Source organism: Scomber japonicus, chromosome 2 (assembly GCF_027409825.1).
Source record: "Scomber japonicus isolate fScoJap1 chromosome 2, fScoJap1.pri, whole genome shotgun sequence".
In the NCBI taxonomy this organism is placed as follows: domain Eukaryota; kingdom Metazoa; phylum Chordata; class Actinopteri; order Scombriformes; family Scombridae; genus Scomber; species Scomber japonicus.
Window position 1 is genome coordinate 20038212 of NC_070579.1, and position 23176 is coordinate 20061387.

Here is a 23176-nt window from a genome sequence, read left to right on the forward strand (position 1 = left end):
GGTTGGAAGATTAGAAAGGTGTTCCATTTAACATTTTACTTTTTGCTCACACTGGCTTGAAAGACGAGTTTAAAAAGGTTTATTTTCAAAAAGACACATCAGTTGATGATATATTCTCACCTCAAGGACCATGTAGTAGCTGTAGCTGTAGCTGAGAGCTTTTGATCAGATAATCTTAATTTACTGATAATGAGGAGATTACCTTTTACTTTTAGAAGATTACTTTTAAAACAAACATGGACAAGAGGTTGTTAAAGTACTCATAAAAACAGGACATTTGAGCGCATGAAATTGTAAGACAGCCAGGCAAACTGCATATGCCATATGAATGAAAGCTACGAAATAGCTATTTAGAATGCAATTTTACCAAATCTAATGTTTGAAGGTAAGTGGAGTGATGCCTGCTGTCCCATCAGAATATATTGTTTTGTAGGACACTGTAAGAGATGGTAGTGCAGCACATACTGGGTACAGACCCAAAGTTTCCCAGACGTTCACAACATTTCCTCAGAGAACGAAAATACAGTCCACTGTACAGAACAGTGCTGCATGTGATTCATTTGGTAAACCTCTGAACTATAGCTGCCTAGCACCAGACCGGGGAATCCTCTTGGGAGAGTCTTTACCCAGGAGTGATGGGTTCAAGAATAATTTTGCTTCCCTAACTCTGGAGTCTGCCTTTAAGCAACATGATCAACAAGTCATCGGAAGTCCCTTCATTTCCTGACAGAGCCGAGAGCAGGAAAGCTCAGCTGATGAAAGCCCTCTCTACTTGATCATCAGCTTTCATCAATCTGATCTAATTTGCATGCATCCTTGCTCCCCTACCAATGTGATTTTGGTGCATTGGCAAAATTAAAAAGAAGTTTCTGACATTCAATAAAAAGTAATTCAAGGATAGGATCAGAATTTTTCATGTCTGGAAAATTAATTTGCCCAAATAAACATGAAACACATTTCACTCGCTGTAATCATTCCTCCTGTTCATACTGACCTTTAGAAGACCCCCTCCAAATGAGCTTACAATGTAATTGATGGGGGACAAGATGTACAGTGCTTGTTTTGAGAAACCCTAACCCTTACCCTAACCCTAACCCAGATTTAGTTCAATTAAGTGGTTATCTTCCACAGCTACAGTCTTTGTAGTAGACAGTGTTTTCCTGTTCAGCTGCAGTGGAAGGATCGTAACAAAAAGAGAAAAATTAGCACTAAAAGGACAGTAACTTTGAAAGATATTGTCTTGATTTGACTAATTTGGACAACTGAGTCTGAATAAGTGTTGATATTAATTTGGGCATCTGATAATTGTTTTAGCACAGACCTTTTTCCAGTACTAAGTTGCTTTCTACATTTAATACGTTTTTTAAAGTTTTTCTGCAAGTTTCGTCTTTGTTGTTTCTCCTGTTTTTCTTTATGATGTTTCATATAATGTTTTTGTGCTTAGATGCTTATTATTCAATTCAGTGATTCACTGATGCCTCTGATACCTTCAGTGTCTTATGTTTTGGTTCATTTTAGTTTGGTCTGTTTTTCATTGTGCTATGTTTCATATTATAATTGCGTGTTTCCGTATGTGTATGTGTGTGTGTGTGTGTGTGTGTGTTTTAAAAAGTGATATATAAATAAAGCTTTACTTACTGACGAGCAGATTGATCTTGGTCTATAAGACTAGAAAGATGCTATAGAAGTGAAGTCTATTTACCATTTACTAACTCTGGATACATTACTATTGATAATGTATAATAACACATTATAACCTGCCAAACTGTCAGCTTGGTTTTATATTGAAATGACAAAGGAGTAAGTGGCTGTCTTTTCTGATGCTGTGACAAGATGTCAAGAAATAAAAGCAGACTTCTCTGACTTATTAGGAAATTGACATAGCTGTCTGTTCAAATTGTTTTCTCGAGATCCAAGTACGGCAGAACAACATGGACTAGTAATTTTGGTGTCAGATGTGATTGGTTCTTTTGTCAATAAGGGAGCAGTTGTGCACATTGACAAAAAGACTGACTGACAAGCAAAGAGGAGGAGGAGAAACTAAGAAAGGGATGAAGACAACGTGCTCAGGTGAAATGGGTGACAAGAGTTTTATTCTTGCCTTTTCAAACACTGCCTAATGAATAATTTATTGGAGCATGAAAGTGTAAAAATGTTCATATTATGAGATCCTTATCCTATCATACATTATACAAGGTCTGTTTCACAGCCGGCACGTACACAAATAATCAAATGCTCTCACACACGCATACACATAGCAAAGCTCACCCCTTTAGCCACATTGCCATTAAATATTGAATCAATGTGGAGCTGAGCATGGTGTGGTGAGACAAGGTCAAATAATACATACCACACACACACACATGCAAATACATATATACGTGCGCACACACAGAGGTTACACACCACACAAGGCATCATTGATTTCCTGTTTTAGACAATTCACTATTCAGTGAACACTTATTTGAACAAAGAGACAGCAGATGAATACCGTTTTATAAAGTAAGATAAAAGAGCAGCAGCAAAGCAATATATTAACACAAGCATTTTTGACTGAACAATTCTGCATTTACTGTAAGCTTGCTTTGATTTTGTTTCTCAAAGAATTTTAAATGGTTTTAATTTCAGGCAGATAAATTAAACAACTTATTTTTTTACTTGTGACAGTCAAAGACACTACATAACACACTTTGAGTGTTGGGTTTGATTCATGATCCCTGCACGATCAAAGATACACTTAGTTGTAATATTTGTCATGTTTATCTGAACAACATGACTCACCTCTTTTTGTCAGACAACATATATAAAATGTGTCTACAAAATGTGTCAACACTGACTTGTAATGTAGGGATGTCCACACCTATCAGCAGTAGAACAGCAAACTAAATGAATGAATACGAGCAAAAATAATGCTCTGTAAAATACATATTTTTGTTAATGAGACCAGTCATTAACACATAAAGCTGCACAAAAAAATAGATGTCCAATTACAAATATGCTAGTTGTGAAGGTGCTAATGAATTTTAATATATGCATAGAAACATGTCAAATGATCAAAGACTATTTATGGATGTGCATGTCGAGGAACACATGTGTGTGCTTGCTGATGCATCCCCTCGAGGCTTTTCACGGACATGTGATTACTGTAAGAATTGTGTCTCACCATGATGTTGCTGTGGATGAAGCCCTTGCGGTAGCGAGCGGGTTTGAGATGGGGGTACTCTTCTGTGCTGGTGACCCGGATGTTCCACACACGTCTCCAAGCCTCATAAAGCTGCAGGTGTACTGGGTAGACCCCTGAGTGATGAGGGGCCACAGCGTAACCCATGTCAACTGGAATGTTGTGTTCCTGGATGTGGAAGACACACATAGAAAGACAAAAACACATGAGAGGGTTATGTACATTACTGTAACACACAAGTTATAGGTTTTATACAACTCTGACAAAGGACATAGAGGCACATAAACACACTAAGCCCAGCAGCCTGACCTTGTAGAAGGATTTGTGTTGTGTTTTTTATTATGCTGGCCTTCAGGTTATAAATGAAATAAAAAATAGTTTGTGTGAGTATGTTTTGTGTGTTTATGTTTGTGTGAGTGTGAGGGTAGAGGGTTTCTGGGCACATCTTGCAGACTGATGGTGTTGTCCTTCGTCACACACCTACACATGCTGTCAAAGCTAAGCACCAGCGGTCAGGAGATGAGGGAGTAGAGAATGTATGTGTGTATATGATAAAGGTTAGGGATCACACTTTATGATCACATTCACCTTCAACCACATGAACCAGACCCCCATCACTGTACTGTGTGTGTGTAACATGACACTCCCGTACAGTCATACAAATCATCTCCACTCACTCATACACGCACACTCATACTAACAAAACACAGCAAAACAGAAAAGAGCGGAGCAACAATAGCACTCGACCTTGTGGACTTCAGATTAAAAAGGGCTCAGGTGTGCCCATCAAAGTGCATCATTCCCCATTGGAATATTGTTATTATTAGGTTTTAGAAAATTAGTACATGACAATACATTTTACAAAAGCATTGTTACTGCAAATGGTGAAAGAAGTATACTAATGTCCCATATCATTGAGGACCCAACCCAGACCTCTTAAAATGAAATTCGTATGGAACTAATTTGCATTAGCAAACATGTTCTGCAGGAAGTGTAAATCCACCCTGATTACAATTTATTAATCAACATAACAAGCACATATTAAATTGCACACATCTGCAAAACAATTCCCTGTCAACGCCTTTCATTTGTTTTTTCCAACAGCATCTGCCTGCTACAACTAAAGCACATTTTAATGTCAGCCAGAACAGTTACAGTACTTTGACCTGTGAACATCATGTCTGTAATCTGCTGTGGCAAAGAAATGACAATTACTTACAGGAACCGACGTCCTTGAAGAAAATGCAATCACGAGAAACAAGTATGATTAAAAGGACACACAAACGGAAAGCAACAAGGAAATACACAGCTGCAAGACGTGTGTGTGTGTGTACGTGTATATGAGTGTGTGTGTGTGTGTGTGTGTGTGTGATTGTGTTTGTGTGTGTGTGGGTGTGTGTGGGTGTGTGAGTGTGTACATCCATCCTCACCAGAGCGAACTCCTTGTTGAGGACCATCTGCTCCAGCAGTGAGGACTCGTTGTGGAATAGGTGAGGCTGCATGTGACTCCACATGTGGGGGAACCACCAGAACTCATCCACATACTTCAACAGTAAATCGTCTCCCTTGTCTTCCTCCACTGTGCCTACACACACACACACACACGCAAACATAGACACATACACAAGGACAAAAGGGCAAGGAATGACACATGTACAAATCCATGCTTCATGATGATTCAGAGCGTGTTAAAAACTGATGCTGTACATAACTTCAAACTGGTAGGTTAAAGCGTATCATGAAGCACATGCATTGTCTTAAGCTTGTGTTGCTAAATAAGGAGATCTGATACCATGGTGATGAAGTGTGATGCCATAGCAATAACAGATGCTGTGGTTATATGTTTCATTCTATATCAGATATCATTTAATTATAATCATGTTCTGTCTCACCTCAATTTTTCTTTTCCAGTGTGTCCTACTTCTTACTGCAGATTTAGACACACTAACTAGAAAAAACAAAATCTGTCCTTGGAACCACAATAGGGCTTATAATACACAGCTGTATGTCAAACTCTCATGAGTATGTCTACACTATATGAATATGACACTAACTCCATATCTAGAGAAAGAAAAAGATAAAAAGATTAGATATCTTATCAAACTATAGCAACCTTGTTAATTGATTAAGTCAGTCCCTCTGTGACTGCTGTGATGCAAACATATGCTTCACTTCAATATAGTTCCGATGGAATTGTCTTTATCATGTGTGTGTGTGTGTGTGTGTGTGTGTGTGTGTGTGTGTGTGTGTGTGTGTGTGTGGATATATATGTTTTGCAACATAAATGTACATATTTAAATTAAATAATTAAAACTTTCTATCTTTTGATCTATCACAAGTCAGTCTGTCAAATTCGAAAGTGCAAATAGTTACTAACACACACTAATCTGTATTATATGTTTATATGCACAACAAATATCTATCATAAAAAAACTGTGAAACATCTTGTTCACATTTTGTATGGTGTAAAGTGCCATGTTTTGATGATTTTTTAATATGACTGTTCACAGTGAAAAGAATAGTGTTATTTATACACTGTAACTGAGTATGCTACATTTTTAAAACCAAAACAGAAGTTAATCTTAATATTATTTTGTATTTTTGTAAAAATAAAACTGTAAATGTGAAAAATGTATATGTATGTGTGTGTGTGTGTGTGTGTGTGTGTGTGTGTGTGTGTGTGTGTGTGTATTTTTAATGACTTTTAAAATACTTTATCATAAAACCAGAAAGCAATTTTGGATGTTAAACCCCACAAGGTCTGTGCATAATTTGACAAAAGGGATGTTTTAGTTTACATAAAAGCAATGGATAGCATATTATTTTTTTATGAAAGCAAATGATCAGAAAGTCTATGCCAATTTAATACATTTCTAACAATTACCTTGCATTTTGTGTGTCTATACGAATACCCACTGACATGAGTGAACTGTTATAGGAATTATGCATACAGTCCAGCTTTTTTTTTTACAGCAATGCCTTATAGTTTTAGTAAAGGCACAGTATTTCTATTACAGGCTTAGAGCACTAACCTGTGTGGTAGAACTTTCCAGAGAAGCCCAGGTTGAAGGTAAAGTTGGAGATCTGAGAGCGCAACTGCTTTTGAGTATCAAGGAGAGCCTGCAGATAGACAGATAGACAGATAGACAGATAGATAGATAGATAGAGAAAGAGAGAGAGAAACAAAAACGCACATAAGAGACAGATTAACATTAAACCCCTTCAACAGCACAGACATGGTGCAGTACATCAGTTTCATCTTTCCCCCATCTGCACTTGTACAGATAAACACCTGATGCAGGTCTGATGTCTCTCTGATGATTGTGGCATTACAGTGTTTTTCATTATTATGTTTGTTGTTAATCTGTTTTCAATGTGCACAAGTGGCTGTTCCTGTCCTTAAAGTTACCTCAGTTGCTAGTTTCAATGCTTGAATCAGGATTTTCTCCACTTATTTAATGACTTCATTAGTTTACTGGCCTTTAAACAAAGACTCTGTAATGAGTGTTAACTAAAGAGAGTTGCACACTTGCACACACAGTCACACACCGACAGTAATGCGAGTTAATGAAGGTCAGTGCATTAGTAGCCTCTGGAGGGTGGACTAATAACCCTCCCACACACTCCTCCCTTCTCATCATTCACTCCATCCATCCCTAACACCACCAAGTGAAACCCTGCAACACCCTCCCTCCATCTCTCTATCATCTGCTACTGCCTCCTCTCATTCTGTTTCTCCCTCTTTCCTTCCATCTTCCCGCTTCTGAAACCCTGCAGTCCCCTCTCTGCCCCCCTTCCCCATTTGTCTTCCACCCCCCCTTACCCACACTGTTCTCTGAACCTCCATCTCTCTCTCGCTTGCTCCGTGAAAATGTCACATTCTCAGGAGACGGGGCTGTTCTAATTTGAAAGGAAGGCTGAAGCAGCATGGAGGAAAGATCGCTCCCTCTCTCTTTCTATAACTCTCTCCCCTTGCTCTTTCCCTTGCACTCTCCCACCTCATCTGCTTGCTATCGTTGCACTTCTCTCTGTTTGCCCCCAGAAATATTTAGTTGATTTCTGAAACTCTTTTAATTCTCTCCTTATTTCTCCATCTGCAGGGTCTTTCTGTTGGGCTAAGCGGCTTGGCATCTCTATTACCAATCTTTGTCATGCTGCTTTTAATCGATCCCCAGGAACCTTTCCTGATTTACGAGACCTGAGCAGCTGATGTCAGAGAAAGGAATCGGTTCCAGGCGGTCTTTCTTCTCCCTCTTTTTTTTTAATCCTCTCCTGTGTATGTGTGTGTCTCCCAAACTAACAAATATACAGACACATGCACCGTGTCTTGATTAGCTCTAATCTAATGGTGTTGAAGATGGCTGTATGCTGACAGATGTGCACAGCTCCCTAATCTGATCCCCTGTCTCCTCTGTTATGACAACCTCTACATTTTACACACCACACACACACACACACACGCACAGAGGAAAATGTGTGGATACAAAGATTTAAAAATTAAATTAAGTTTGTAGCTGAGTGCTTTGCATTGTAACTCAATATACACTCCCCGATGCACTTGGTCGAAATGTATTATTAACGTGTGTACGCATATCTGTAAAAGTCAGTGTAGGTGTGTGTCCAAGTGTGCAGTATATTAGTTTAAACATCTCATTTGTATTCTGCTACCTAACATCCATAGCAGAACACAGAAAAGCCATGAAGGGCTATTTTTGTGAAGTGTCAGTGTGACTTGGAGGCAAAAATGACCATACAGGCCCTTTCACCAGTGACTATCACAGTGAACATGTTTTCACCTTTTTTTCTCCCTCTTTTGTAAAGTTATGTTTTCATTGTATGGAAATTGTGGGCAGACAAACATTTTTAAAACTGTCGATGACGCTGCATTTATGGATGCTCTGTCATCTTAAAAAAAACTTCACTGACAAGCCATGTTTTGGGTATTTCAAATTCCAAAAAGCAAGAAAAAAGCTTTGCACACTGGTTCTATATATATATTTCTCTTTTATTTAGATGATAACGTTTCAGCCCTCGGGCCTTCTTCAATATCTACAATCATGAATGTGTGACACTTTTTTCATGTTCTCAAGTCTACTTCCAGAGATCAGCACCTTCCCTTGGTGTGCAATACTTTTATATTATACATTTCAAAAAGCCAGAATGAAAGTTTTAAAAAAGGAATGTGAACTTAGCAGTTTCTTACATTAAAGAGGTTTTTGTTCTGCAGCCAATCCTCAAATCTTACATGTCAGAGAACACATCAGCAAGAGACCAAAGGTTTCAAAACACAACCACATCACTGATTATGAAACTTTTACAGGCAACCAGTTCATCACTCTGCTGAATCTGCAATCTGCTTTTGGCTGGCTTATACAGGCTATAGCAATATACTTTCTGTTTTGCTTAGTTTCCAGTAAATGCATCTTTTCTATCAGTCAAACAAGGGCCTTGGTAATTTGCATATCAGCACAAGTTTTTATAACTTTGTTCCCTTCAAACTCAGTCTATGCGTCATCTCCAGGGGCTCTCAAAACAGAAGAGAGCAGTTTACTACCCTCAAACTCCAGTGTTGTTCCCAGAAAACTTCCTTTCAGGAGTTGAAAGTGATGGGAGGACTACTGAAGATCACCATGAAGAATATGCAAAATATGCCCAGCAATAAAAAGGTACACTTCTTGGACACAAATATTTGCAATGAGCATATGACAAAACCCTAACTCTGGCTCAGAGGGACAATGAAGGCCTCTCCTGCTGTTTTTCTGAGGGTAACGGCAACAGAATGGAGGGCTTTGAGCAATATGGAGCCAATCTGTCCACTGGATATTGAGCTCAAAGCTGGGGAAGGTTTTAAAATGGGCCATAAGAGATACTTTATAAGAAAGAAGGGTGGATTTGGATTAGCAGGAGGAGGGACTATGTAGCATTTGAGAGATCTTGACAATCCTAGTGATGAAGGTAAACACACACTGGGATTAGCGGTTAGCGATAGCCCTCATTTCTGTGCCCAATCCCACAGCTGCCTAACACTGCTAGTGTCAGAAGCAATGCCAGTCTGTTTCTGTGTATGTGAGAGCAACTGTGTGTACGTGTGTGTATGTGTGTGTGTGTGCGTGTGTGTATGTGTGTGTGTGGTAAGCACTGGAAGAGGTGCCAGCTAGATGTCGGGGTTCAAACAGATGGGAGACAGGCATCTGGACAGCTGGCATTCACTGCCTTCACAAACCCTTTACACCAACCACCTCTCCACCATATCCCCATTCTGTCATTCTTCTTTTCTTTTCTTTTCACAGCCTTAAGCCTGGCTGGGAGATCTAAAATAACAAAAGTAATTATAAAATAAAGTATTTGCAAGTGGGAATTTATGTGCAAACAGATTTGAGGGAGGGTTGAGAGGAACCAGAAAATTAGACACATTTCGTGGGGTTTCGTTCTCATACAAAAGCAGGTCAAAGTTCTTCATTCATCTATGCAAGTGTGTGTGTGTGTGTGTGTGTGTGTGTGTGTGTGTGTGTGTGTGTGTGTGTGTGTGTGTGTGTGTGTGTGTGTGTGTGCATGTGTGTGTGCATGTGTGTGTGTAATGTGAACACCAGGCCAGCAAATTTAACTGGGTCAGGCATCTCTATTTGATGAGCAGGAAAAGCACTTTACCAGTTAATGCCAGTCTTCCTTTTGCTTATTCTTCCCTTCTCTGTCTCACTTCCAGTGTTGCTTGTCAAATTCAAGCCAGTGTAGCTTTTTTTTTTCTTAATTGGAACATTTTACAAAATCATCTATTCACTTGCATTTACGGATCCAGGGTTCTTGTGACTGCTTTGGCATGGCTATACTTACACTGAATTCTACTTGGCAGGTTCACAAGGATTTTGAGTTTCAGTGATTGCTGTGACCGCAGAACCTGCCTCATTTTGAGAAGAATAATGCATGGCACACAGCCACATTTGCAGAGTTAATTTGGAGTAAAAAATGAGAGCATTGACAAAAAAATGTTAATTAAACAAAAAAGATATTAAATTGTTCACAAATGCTTTCTTTGGAGGATTCATTACAATGACGCTGCAATTACTGACTTTTTTTTATGAAAACCTGTCATATGTAAACATGTAATGTCTTTTTGGGGTCTAACAGAGAAACATTTCTCTGTAAACGTTCCCCCCTGCAGACCAATAATTTCACTTGTCCAGATCAGGGCACGAATGAGAGCAGATGTCAGAAAGCATCATGCTGGAAGCAATATCCTGTTCTCCTCTGCTGTCCTGTATGTCATCTCTTTTTTCTCATTCCCACCTACATTAAGACGAAATCTACAATTCCTTATCAATGGTGCCAGCCTTTGCCATTTATTAAATAAATTATGTTGTTTGAAATCAAATGGATGTTGCCTGAACTTGCTGTAAAAGAGAAGTTTGTGTCTCTTAAAAGCCATCTTTTTTTCTCAAATTTCCATGTCTCTCTCTACTGGTTTTCAGATATTTCCTCCACTGCTTATGTCTTTTTCCTTCACTTATGTAACAGCATTTGGCAAAGTAATAAACGAATATGAGAATGTGAGCTCAGTTCCATTGACTTAAGTGGTGAATATGCATCATACTTAATTAGGTCTAAAGATTAACTCTAAGTAGGATTGCACAATAAATTACAGACTGCTAAGCCAAAGACCTTCATTGAAGTCTAAATATTTCCTATTTTGTGCCATGCCTTTTTTGGTTTTGTTTTCAATTTCAGGTCATCTGAAAGAACCAAAGTGATCATGAGAAAAAAAAAGACTTTGCAGTGTGTGTGTCTTCCTCACAGGCCTAAACAATTATACTCATGATTTAAATCATCCCAACACCATATCAGTCATACACTGCTCAGTCCTACAGGCAAAATAGCAGTTTACGGCTTATTAGGCGTAATTATTTGAATTGCCAGTTTAAATACAAGTAATGAAATTTAAAGAACTGTCCCGTTGTTTCCTTGAAAATAGATGTTTAACCCTTACGAACTGTTACTATTCTGTCCCCTCACATAATTAGACTTTATAACAAATTTAATGATTTTTTAATAAATTCAAGTCAGTTTTAATCCTGAAAGCCCTTTATTTATGAAAATGGGTATCTGCCGCACAAAAATAAATCACTTTTTGGATATTCTGAGTCACTTTAGAAAGGAAAATTTAGAGTTTATGGTGTTTTTACTGCTCCCAAAATGAGTGCAATCTTATACAGGACAACTGTAACTTTCAGGAGTACAAGGGATAGGCTGCAAGAAATATAAAATGGTCAAAATAGAGAGAATCTCCACGCACATGATGAAAGTTCATCACTGGACAATTTAACTTACACTCAAACATACAAACATCTGGAGTATTCAAAAACATTGAACCACACACCAGAGAAAGGGAAGATTCTCAGTTAATAGGAGGTGACAGCACTTTTAACTGACTAAGGGCCTCCTCTAAGCATGAACAACATGCCAAGTTCTGCAAAATGAGCATATGTGTCTTTGCTTTTTAGTTCACTTATATTTGTGTATGTGCATGTGTGTCCTCTTAACTCAGGTTACATCACGGCAGAGAACATCTTAGGGAGGAAAAGAGTGAGAACAAGTTGAGAGGGAGGTTTAGGGAAGATAGGAGATAGTGATCAATGATTTGAGCGAGAAGGAAAGGTGAGTGCAGGAGGAGGAGGGTGAAGAGGAGGAAAGTGATGAAGAGGGATCTGAAGACAACAATCAAACACCTCCAACGGGAACAGAGAAAAGAAAACCTACATGGATGAATTAAAAAACACAAGCGCCGGCACGTGCGCATCATTGATGGGAGTTTTTGACTGGCATCATCCCTCATTTTGAGAAATGTCATCAGTGGGGTGCATCCCTGTGAATCATTTTTAATGGAGGAAATACAGCTGTGTGTGTGAGTGTGTGCACACAGGACTCACAGGGGGGCTGGGTGGGGGGGTGTAGGTATTGTTTGTCACCAGATGAACTCGTGGGGTGAGACTAATGAAGAGTGCAGAGAGAAGGAGGGTGGCATTTTAATTGGCCTTTCTCTCCCTCTGTCTCACTCTTCTCTCCTCTTCTCTCTGGGAGAACAGGAGATGGATGTTGGCTTTACTGAAGTAAAAAGGATTTCTAACACTGGCGCTGCAAACACCTTGTCCTACTAAATGCCCAATAACACATCCTGTTACATTCTCCAGTGCAGTGTTACAGATAAGCTATTTTTGAAGCGCTAGGGATAAAGAAGGATTTACATATTCACATAGTTTCTGTCATTCATAATTATTCACTGTGAAATGTTTGTGCTATATTGCAACTTGCTTGTTACAAAATCATTTTAGAATATTTAGAATATTTAATATATAGAAAATAAAATATAAGAAACCTTTTTTTCTGATCTGTAATGTCATCATGGCCATCCCTTAGTCTTCCTGACCCAAATGCAAACTAAGACTGCATCCTCATTATTCTCCATAACAGCAATCATCACACCCAGACTATTTCATACAACCTTAACTTTACTTTACTTTACTAATACCACAAGCATTTATCTTTATAACTGAGATACATCTTTTCAAGCTGCCCCCTTCACCATAAGATAGATGTACATTTGACTCTGTCATCTAGTATGACTCATCCTTTCAATAGCTTTTCAATTACATTTTGCTAGGAGGGAAAAACTTCCATTTATCAGCCCATCTGAAAAAGAACATGATTTACAAATCAAACAAACCCCATCACGAGAAATATATGACAGATTATGAAAAGATACAAGTACAGTAAATTGGTTGATTTGAATGTGAGCATGTTTATGCACGATTATGAATACATATGGTTTACACGTTTACTTGTCACTTAAAATATGCCTTGTTCAGACTGTAATCTGACAACTGTACCCGAGGCTCTCTGTGGAAGGCTGCTACAAATCACCATATTTCTGCCTCTGCACCTCCTCCCCTCTGCTTCATCATTTCCCTTCAGCATTTTGTTTCTCTGAAATTGCGTAAAGTTAGCTGCTAGCTCTTCCCCTAGGCACCGCACACTGCCTTCCCCTCTCTTCCTGTCTCCATCCAACTCTTTTCCTAATTTTTTCCTCTAGTCTTCCTCTCTGTGTTTGCCAACTATCCTGAAGGAGAGAGAAGAAATGTTTGAGCACTGTGAGTGTTTCAAATGGCATCCATCTCTATTTTTTTCTGCCCCTCTCACTATCTATCCATCTCTTCATCTCTCTCTCTCGACCTCTTCCTCTATCCCCATTTCCCTGTCCTTCTGTTACGGCACTGGTTCATCCTCATGTATATTTATGCTACAAAGCTGAAGAGTCAGGCAGACTTAAAATGAAAACTCCCAACTAGAGTGTGGTTGTGTGCTCATTTTTGAGTGAGTGTGTGCGTGTGGGTGGGTGTGTGCATGTGTGTTATATGCACTCTTCTATCCTTTTTGGATACAAGCTTCTTTTTTATATTCAAGGGTGGAATTCCTCTCCACTTCACCGCCCACTGCACTCCTGTTTTCTCAACCTCCCCATTCCTCTCATCTCCTCCCCAAGTTTCAGCCACGGACAGGTGGCTCATTTGGCCTCACAGGACAGGTGTCAGCCATTGACGAAAAGTGACATTCTAATCTAAAGTAGGGATTCAGATAACACCCATGCACACACACACACACACACACACACACACACACACACACACACACACACACACACACATATATATATAGATAGATAAAAACCTCCATATCATGTATATCCTGTGTCTGCACTGAGATGGGCAGATGCCTTTGGCCTTAGCTCATGCACATCACATAAATCTCACTTGTCCTAGAGTCCCACACACACACTCCCACACATGAAAACCCAGCAATAGGGCTGGGCTGATGTAAAAATGTTCAAACCTGTTTGATATTAAGCCAAATACTGGACCAGACTGGTAATGTTGCTTGTGACACATGACTCAGCTGCTCCCGAGTGCAACATAATGAGAGCCCATAAATGGGAGTTTAGCGGCACCACAATTAGGAAAAGTGTGTGACACATTATGTTTTTATTTTCTAACAACCATTCAACATCACAACAGCGGGACCAGCTCTCCAGACATGATTGTCTATCCCTTACTGGGTGACTGAGTGAGACACTAAAGCTACATTCACACCGCAGTTAAAAGTGACCTGAATCCGATTTGTTCGTTCAAATGTGACCCATATCTGATTTGTTTCTGACAATGTGAACAGCACAAGTTGCATTGAATCTGACATTTCTAAATCAGATTCAGGCCACTTTCAAATGTGGTACTGAATCGGATACATATTGGATTTTTTTGAATGCGACTGCAATCTGAACAGTCAGGTCGCATTTAATGGGGCTTTCACGTTATTCTGGAGCAACACACAACTAATGCTCCGCATAAAGACATCATTAAAGTATTAATTTTCTTTCTCCTCTTCCTCCTTTTTACCATCACCCACTCACGAATTTGCCAGCTGCAGCCACACTTCTTTTTTTTTTTTTGGTGTGTCTCACTGACATGTTTTTAATGGTTTTTTGACAACGATAGAGGTCTAAAGCACAGAGAAATACAATATTATCAGACTTTGAATACACACACACACACAATACTTTAGTAGGTCAGCGGTCGCATTCACAAACATTCTGAGCATGGACTGTTAGCTTAGGAGTGATTTAGGAAAAGGAAGTGAGAGAAACTTTAACCTTAGTGAGCAGGTGTCATTGACCTTGTCACTTTATGTGCGCATTCGTGGAAAGTATCAAAAAACCAAATATTTCTCTAAAAACATTATTTTACTGACACCAAGACTAAACAAATCCAACTTATACTTAAATTCACATAAAACTGGTTTAAGCTAGTACACCAGACTGGACAGGCAAAACCGGAAATTGTCCCAGCCCAACCCACCAAGCACAATTTGTTTCCCTTCAGTGCTCCTGAGTGACGACATAGTGGGAAAATGTGACCACAGATTTAAAACTAAATTCCTCATGTTGAAGGGTTTTATCAACACTCCAGCAAACCTGAGATTTTTTTCTCTTCAAGATGTTAGCTTCCCGCAGACATGAAGTTTTAGTGTGTGCAAATACTGTATTTCTGTATGTATACAAGTGTGGAAGTGCATGTCTGTATGTGTATGTGTTTGCTCATGCAAGCGTGTGTGTTGAAACAATAGCTGTCTTGAGAGGCAGGCTGCATGGCTGACTCTCCTTTAGTCTCTCTAAGAGGAGGAACGTGGGAAAAGAGGAATAAGTGCCATTCATCTTTTCAAAGGCTCATTCACTACCTCTCTTTTTCTCCCGCACCCCTCCTCTTTCCCTCTTTCACTCTACGTCTTTGTTGCCTTAAATGGCCTCTTTACTTCTGGCTAAACCTCCATTTGAGATAAATACCCTCTTGGTGTACCCCAACACATATGCTTTACACAGAAAGCACTTGGCACAGAACACGCATAGACATTACACACACGCACGCATGAGCTTTCCCAAATACCCCCTCAGTGCACCCGTGCCCAAACTTAAATCCTCTGAAATAAACTCCTGGTTAAATCTTTTGCTGAGGTGTCAGACTTATAGTGCAATAAGTAAACATTTCTTATCTTCAACAGTGCAAAGCCATCAATTGCTGTTTTTAGAAGTTGATAGCAGTATAGAAAATCTAATCCAACTCCACTGACCTGACAGGAATTCATCCTCTCTATCCCACTCTGTCTCTCTCTAACACACATGATCACACACCCATCACCCCAAATACCTTCACATCCTTGGCGTTCATTCGCGTCCCTTCCTTCCCCACGAAAATGTCATCTATATCCACCAGAATGTGCCGGTCCAAGCCCAAAGTAAGCTTCCTGTCTGTGAGGTAGGAGATGGCGTCCACCAGGATGAGTCTGTGGAGCCAGTAGCCCAGTCCCTGGCCAAAAAGCACCCTTCTCACCCCATCATAGAGTCCCATGTCCTGTACAACAGTGGCTTGCAGGCCTAGACTGAAGCCAGGCCCTGGATTATCACCACTACCTGCCCCTGATCCCTCCTTGGCCCGCGCATGCAGCACAGCCTGATACGTGGAGTGATTGGAGGAGAAGGAGGTCCAGTCTTCCCCAGGTAAAGCCCCTCGATCCGTGCCAGGCTTGGTTAGTTGGAGGAGAGGAGAGCTAGATACCACACAGCAGTCCCACAGCACCTGGTTAGTTCTAAGCACCAGCGGGAGGCCTCGGAGTTTGAGGAGAGGTGGGGAGTTCTCGGTGGAGCGGTAAAAACCTATGATACCCACTCTGTACTCAGTACAATATTGATGCAACAGCTGTCTGTTCCACGTGTCTGCATGTACATACTTTAGCAGATTCTCATAAATGATGAGTGAATATCGTCCCCGGCCCTTTTCTGTCAGTGGCGGAAGGTCGCCCTTCCCTGAGGCAATCTCCATGCGGAACTGGAAGTGTGCTGACTCCAATATAGCCACAATGTCCTGACCTAGCTGGGAATACTGGGACTCCACAAGCACTAGCACTATGGGGTCAGTGTGGACATGTGTGTGAGGTGGGTTAGGGGGGTACGGGTATGGGAGTTGACGGTATGGGGACATGGAGAGCGGCTGGGAGCAGGCAGGCTCAGGTGATTGTCCAAGTTGCATGGAGGGTGAGGAGTTCGTAAACAGGAAGTAAGCAGAGAGGAGGAGGGAGAGGAGACAGCAGGAGGCCAGCAGGAGCAGGAGCCTCCGTAAGTGGCGACGGAATCGCACAGCCACTGTCATTGCGAATCCAGGAGGTGTTGTGCGTAAGAGAGTCTTTTTTAGTTCGCAAAAGCCCAGAGAGTATGTGAACGGCTTTTTGGGGGTTTGAGGAGCCCAAGAGATTGTCTATGTGTGTGAGAAAGGAGCAAAGCCACTCAGGGGTGTGTCATGTCACCATGGCAGGTGGAGAAGAAAGCTTTGCTGGATGTCGGGGAACAAAGGTCTTCATTGAAGAAACACAGTCGAGGTACTCTCCTTCCAATCTTCCCTGTGGAATCACATGCAGAGATGGAGCGAGTTATGATTAATGTCTGCAGAAAAGGGGACAAGGAGAAAAGAAGAAAAAGTGAATTTTCTGGGCAAGGTTGAATAGTATGCATTAGTTCTCTGCGTACGTGCTTGCGGGTGTGTGTGTACCTAGGTTGTGCAACCCTGGGGAATGTGAGGGCACAGCTGGTAACTACAGATCTGATTGAAAACAACTTGCATCCTTAGGGCTTATCCAACCTCTGGCGTACATACGCACACACACACACACAAAGTGACATCACAGTTAAAAGCACAAACACAACACAAAAGTCAATCCTCACAAATAAACAACAGCTGGTCGTGTGTTAATACAGCAGTGTGGGGACGTGGATGGGAGCTCAACTAATCAGTCCCATAAAGCTCTACAGAGAATTTCTCTAATTGCACCAAACTCTGTGCACTTCTGTCCTATTTCTAAACCTAATCATCTGAAATACCACAAAATTAGAGTTGGAATCCGTTTGCCAGGAGCACTAATCTGGGGGGAGCCTGTGACAGTACAGAGGAAATGGAGAGCGAGAAGTGCAAGAATAAGAAAGACAGAGAAAAAGAGCAGAGAGAGGAACAAAATGCAATGAATTATAGAAAGAGACAAAAAAGACCAGGATTAGCATCTTAATGTATGTGCCGGGAGCCAGGGAGAAGAAAAGATCCCACAGCATCTCTTTCTCTCTCTACGCACCCCCCTCTCTCTCTTTCTCTATCTTCCTACACCCCTCATTCTCTCCTTCTGTCTTTTTGAATATCAATAGTCTTTCCTCACGTTACCCATCATTCTCTTCTTGCTCCTTGCCTTAAGTCAGAATCAGAACCATAATAAACTTTATTGTCCTCAGGAAATTTGTCTTGCACAAGGAGAAGGTCATAGATGAAGAATTCCAGTCATATACCTTTAGTACGATACCAGGAAGTGAAAAAGACAAGAAGAGTTTTCTTTATCGCTATTACAACACAGTGGAAAAGTAGTGACTTTCTTAAATTAAATGCGTGTCATCTTAATCTGTTCTTGAATTCTTGAATAAGTATACTAATTATGTTTTTTCTTTGGAGTAAGAGTATAGTTACACACCACAGATTGTCTCTTATGTGCTAAGAAGAACTCTTAGTCTTGAAGGAGGTACATTCAAACATTCAAATTTAAAAGCAGGAAACACATTTAATCTGACAAGCAGCTGAGTGTCTCAATTATGAGTGCTGGTTCAACATATTATACTATAGGTATGCATGTGTCTCACTATTAGGAGCCACAGGAGGGCGCTGGAATTAGACTTAACATAGACTTTATATGGGAGTTTTACATTTTAATAACTATCTCTCTATAGTGTTCTAAATTATGCAATAGAAACTAAAAATGCAAGGCCTATACAGTACTGTATATATTTTTCAAATGTTACATAAGAAAAGTTTTGAACCATTTTTTTTTTAATTTAACGTGGAAACCAAAGATTATATACTACTTCAAAATGAACTCCAAAGGCACTTTGTCCTTTTTTCTGTTTTTTATGAATTATGAATTATTTATTCATCAGTGCAATTTTTTTTAAAGCTAGAAGAAAGTTATCCTTTTTTTTAAATTATAGATTAACTGGTAAATATTCGTGGTGTCAAGTAAAGGATAAATGTTTAAAAAACTGAGGAAAAAATTCAGAAGTAGAAATAAATCGACTTGTCTGTGTTTGTGTTGTTAATTCCGAGCAAAAATATGAGCAAGAAAACAAGCATAATAAACATCCCAGACTTTTAACAGGCTGAAAGATTAATTCAGATGCTTCCAGGGGAGTTTTCCATCCCGTCTCCTGCCAGTGAAGTTTATGTTAAGATCGAGCACCGACTCGCCCACTTACCTCTTACCGAGGCTGAGGCGCTGCCGAGCGGGATGAGGACACGACGGGAGAGCGGTGAGTGTGATGCTGCTTCGGGTGGGTCCGGGGCTCCGGTCTCGACGGCGTACAACTCCCGTGTGTTTAGGATGCTGAAACGTTGTGCCATCTCCTCTCTCTCTCTCTCTACCCTCCACTACACAGTAGGGGCGGCCAGCCGGAATGACCCGCTCTCTACCCCCCCTTCATCATTCTCCTCTTTCTCTCACGCTCGTCTCCCCCACTGTCTCCTCCTCTTTCACCCGCTATGCTCACTTGTCCCTTTATCTTTGCTCTTAAAGTGGAGATTAGGTAGCGAGTAGACGGAAGAGCACCGATATCAGGCTGCCCGTTAACGACTGAGTGCCGTGCGTAAATGCTCTGGTTTAAGAGCGCCTACACAAGTGGAGGCGATCGAGGGTGGGAGAGAGAGAGGGAGAGATAGAAGGGGAAGAAGGGGAGGGGGCTCGGGTTGATTGACACAAACAGCCCTTTTTTCTTGGGCACCAGCGATCACGGTCCCGGTAAACGCTCAAGGCCCGTTAGTGTTGTTAGGCGGATGAGGAATGTCACAGGCGGATACGCACCGGTGCAAGTTAATGGCGCGCCTTTCTGATTCTCTCGCTTCTTGCACAAGTTGTAGTGCTCAAGGATGAAACGAGGGACGACTTGGAGGAACATTTCAACTGTAGCTAGTGCAAAAATGCAATTTAAATAATCAGGGATAGTATCAATCATAGGAATTAATACAATATTTTTCTGACACTCAGTAATCAAAATACACTCATGCACGCATGTTCACTGCACACACACACACACACACACACACACTCTCTCACACACGCTTAGGAATCAGTCCCATTAGGCCTAGTTGGGTAGAATGTCAATCAACCAGGAAAAGCATGTCAATCACAAAGTGTTTTAACTTGATTAGGTGTTCCCTTTCCCCTTCCTACTAGTCCATCAATCTCTCTAACCTATTTGCACTGACACACACTCACTCATGCTCTTCTCAATAGAGCTGGTGGGCCCCTCATTCACATTGTAATGGCCTTACAATAGAGCTTATTTAGAGTGTTTGCACGGGGTTTGGGAGAACCCCAGTCAGAAGTGTGAAGAATATGTATGAGCCCACAGAAAAAGACAGTTGTGCTGAGGGTGATGTTGAGTCTGATTGTGGGCTACATACAACTTTATGCACCAAGGCCCCACACAAACAGGCATGCACACACACATTGCATAATGAGCTCAGCAGGCTGAGAAAAACCCATTTTCATACTAGTATGCTCCTTTTACTTAGCCTTCATTTAGTCTGAGAAATTTAGACGTTCTTGGGTCACATTCTCACTGGAAACGTCCCAACGTTGTGGCTCTCAATTAGTGTAATGACTAAACAGTGGTGCTGAGAAACAGAGCTTGAATGAAATATACCAGCCAAAATATAATGCCCTCCAGAATGGAATCCAGAGATAATGAAGGTTTGGATTGGAGTGTGATTGTGTTTGTATGTAAATTAGTGTCAGTGGGTGAAGTGTAATTAGAGAGGCTGTTCACCCATTTCCTCCACATTACAAGCTAAGAAGCACTTCTGCCGTGGTGCTAGTTGGAGACAATAAGCCAGAAATGAGAAGTAGACAGCTGTGCATAGAGTACAGCATAGGCTACAATATGAATATGTTTCCACGTGTGTGCAAACCTTAAAGATAATTGCATGTTCATCGCCACAAACAATAGAATAACTGCTGTGAAAACTGGGAAAGAGAATGCATGCAGACACATACGTGCGCAAATGCTCCCTCTAGCACATGCACATACACACACACACACACACACACACACACACACACACACACACACACACACACACAAGCCAGAGTACAAGTACACAAAGCACACACATAGGCCAGCAAGTCTATGTACAACAACACACACAAGGATTCAGTCACTCATACACACGTGAAAGCACACACAACAAAGGACTAGAGATGTGAAAAGTGTCAGAGCTGCCATGTTCAACTAGCACTCTGACTGTTAAACAGAAGAGAGCCAGAGACAAATGAGAGAGAGACAGAGAGCGAGAGAGGCAGAATGCTTGTTGTCTTCATCAGAGGCTTTTGTTAAGTGAGAGATAAGAGAGGAGGAGCGACTGATTCCCCCTCTTCTCTCTCCCTGCTGAGAGCTAAATGGTGGCTCTGTGAGTTTCAAGTCCTGTGTGAAGCCTGAAGAGAACAAATGGAGCCAAAGTGTAAAAACAGGGAAAGAAATTATCATCACAATGCATCACATCATCCCTGGAGTCAGGGCAGGAGGCATCCAGACAGTGCAACGTTCACGTAATAACCACCTAATTAAAAACAAAACAAAACAACGGGCAGATTGTTGCATACTTGCACTGAACACATACTAGACCCTGAGCCCTGGCACTAATAATGATACTCTCCTCTCCTGGCTGTTTCCACAAAGCTCAGAATCTATTGCTCAAACTAGCAGCTCTCCGAGATGCATCAGCTTTTTGCCTCCCACAGTGTAAACAACAACATGCTTATAGCTGTTGCTATTTTAACTATTCCTGCTCTTGCTTGTGTATGCATGTGTGTGATCGAACCACCCACCCAATCCCGAGCCCTCCCCATGCCTGGAAATGTTGATAGATAGATGTTTCTCTTAAGAGCTCGGAGGCTAAGTGAAAGCTGTCGACCCCCCCCCCCCCATCCCCCCCATCCCCAAGCACATTAGAGGAAATATCTTTTGGCCAATCAATATAGTGCTTACAGATTGATAAGGCAAAGATACACGTGCAGGATAGCATACACATGTACACGTGCACATGCACAGCAAGAGAAAGAGATTTTCTTCTTCCATCTTTGGGTCTATAGGCCTACAGTATAGAATAACCAGACCTAAATCAATCTATTACTGGAATGCTGCCAGTCGCAGCATTACCTACATACACCAGCAAACTATGCTCTGCTATGAATAATATCAAATGTATTCCTTATTTAGCAGTCCCAGATAAACTTCTTATTCTTATTTTAATCTAATCCCTCCGCCAGCATAACATGATACTCCTATAACAGACCATATTCAGTATATTGCTTTGAAGAAAAAAAAATACAGTGGAAATTGAGGCTTGGTTTATGTTATAAGGTACAATGTATACATACTAATCTCACTGAGAGTAAGAAAAAAAATAGTTTGCATCCTCGTACACGTTTTGCTTTTGCTTTTGTTTTCGATCTTTTTGTTTGAAAAGTTAGCGGTCTCTTTTCTCTATGTTTATATATATTTATATATTATATTATATTGTATTATAAATGAAATGTTTACTTCAATGCACAATGAGCTTTTGCTTACTGAAGAAAGCAAAGCCAGGCAAAAAAAGAAAAAAAAGAAATCAGTTTGTAAGGATTGTTAGTTGTGTAATGGGGCCAGAAGTATTAAGACCTAAAGTGTAGGTGGTGAATATTTATACAAACAGAAAGTGGTCAGGAAAAGAAGAAACGATCAGTATGCTTCTACAGTTTAATCAAACATTGACATGAGAAGAAGAATCATAGCCATGTGCTTTTGTACGTGTGTTTTTCTCTGTGACTCATTGAAAGACAGGATGTGGTTTGCCAATAAGTACATAGTTTTTGACATATTCAGGAACAATATTGCATCCACACAAACAGAAACACACAAAATGCACACACATACCCACAAGATCATGCTTAACGCCCACACATCTCTGTAAACAACCCAACACTCCCACACTTTTACAAGCCGCAAACACTGGCAGGCTTGTTGTTAGAGTGACAGAGCGCACCTTCATTTCATATCATATCAACACTTCATCTCAACACTGATTACAAGTGAAGCTTCTGACAAGCAAAAAGGCACCATGCATGGAAAGGCTAAATGTATGAAATACTTTTTAAAGCCTCTGGAAATTTAGGCTTAAAATAGTGAAAATGCACATATGACATCAAAGTTAAATGTCTCATAAAGCATCCACAGAAATCTGAGTGAAAGTAAACGTTCATAACTACTAGAAAAATCTAGTTTTAAAAAAAGAAGCTAGTTTTGCATTTCTTGAGATTATGTAGTCACGGCAGATCATGTTT

General features: G+C 40.6%; 1 protein-coding gene across 2 annotated transcripts in view; it reads right to left on the bottom strand.

Moving 5' to 3' along the window:
* ndst3 (N-deacetylase/N-sulfotransferase (heparan glucosaminyl) 3) overlaps positions 1-16923 on the bottom strand; it is a 40829-nt gene extending 23906 nt beyond the window's left edge. For both annotated transcript variants that reach the window (XM_053331035.1, XM_053331044.1), the window contains exons 1-4: positions 15925-16923; positions 6214-6301; positions 4612-4766; positions 3164-3349 (exon numbers count right to left, since the gene is read on the bottom strand). In XM_053331035.1, the coding sequence (XP_053187010.1) occupies positions 3164-3349; positions 4612-4766; positions 6214-6301; positions 15925-16923 (1428 nt within the window). The remainder of the gene's footprint in view (positions 1-3163; positions 3350-4611; positions 4767-6213; positions 6302-15924) is intronic.
* Positions 16924-23176: the final 6253 nt, after the last annotated feature.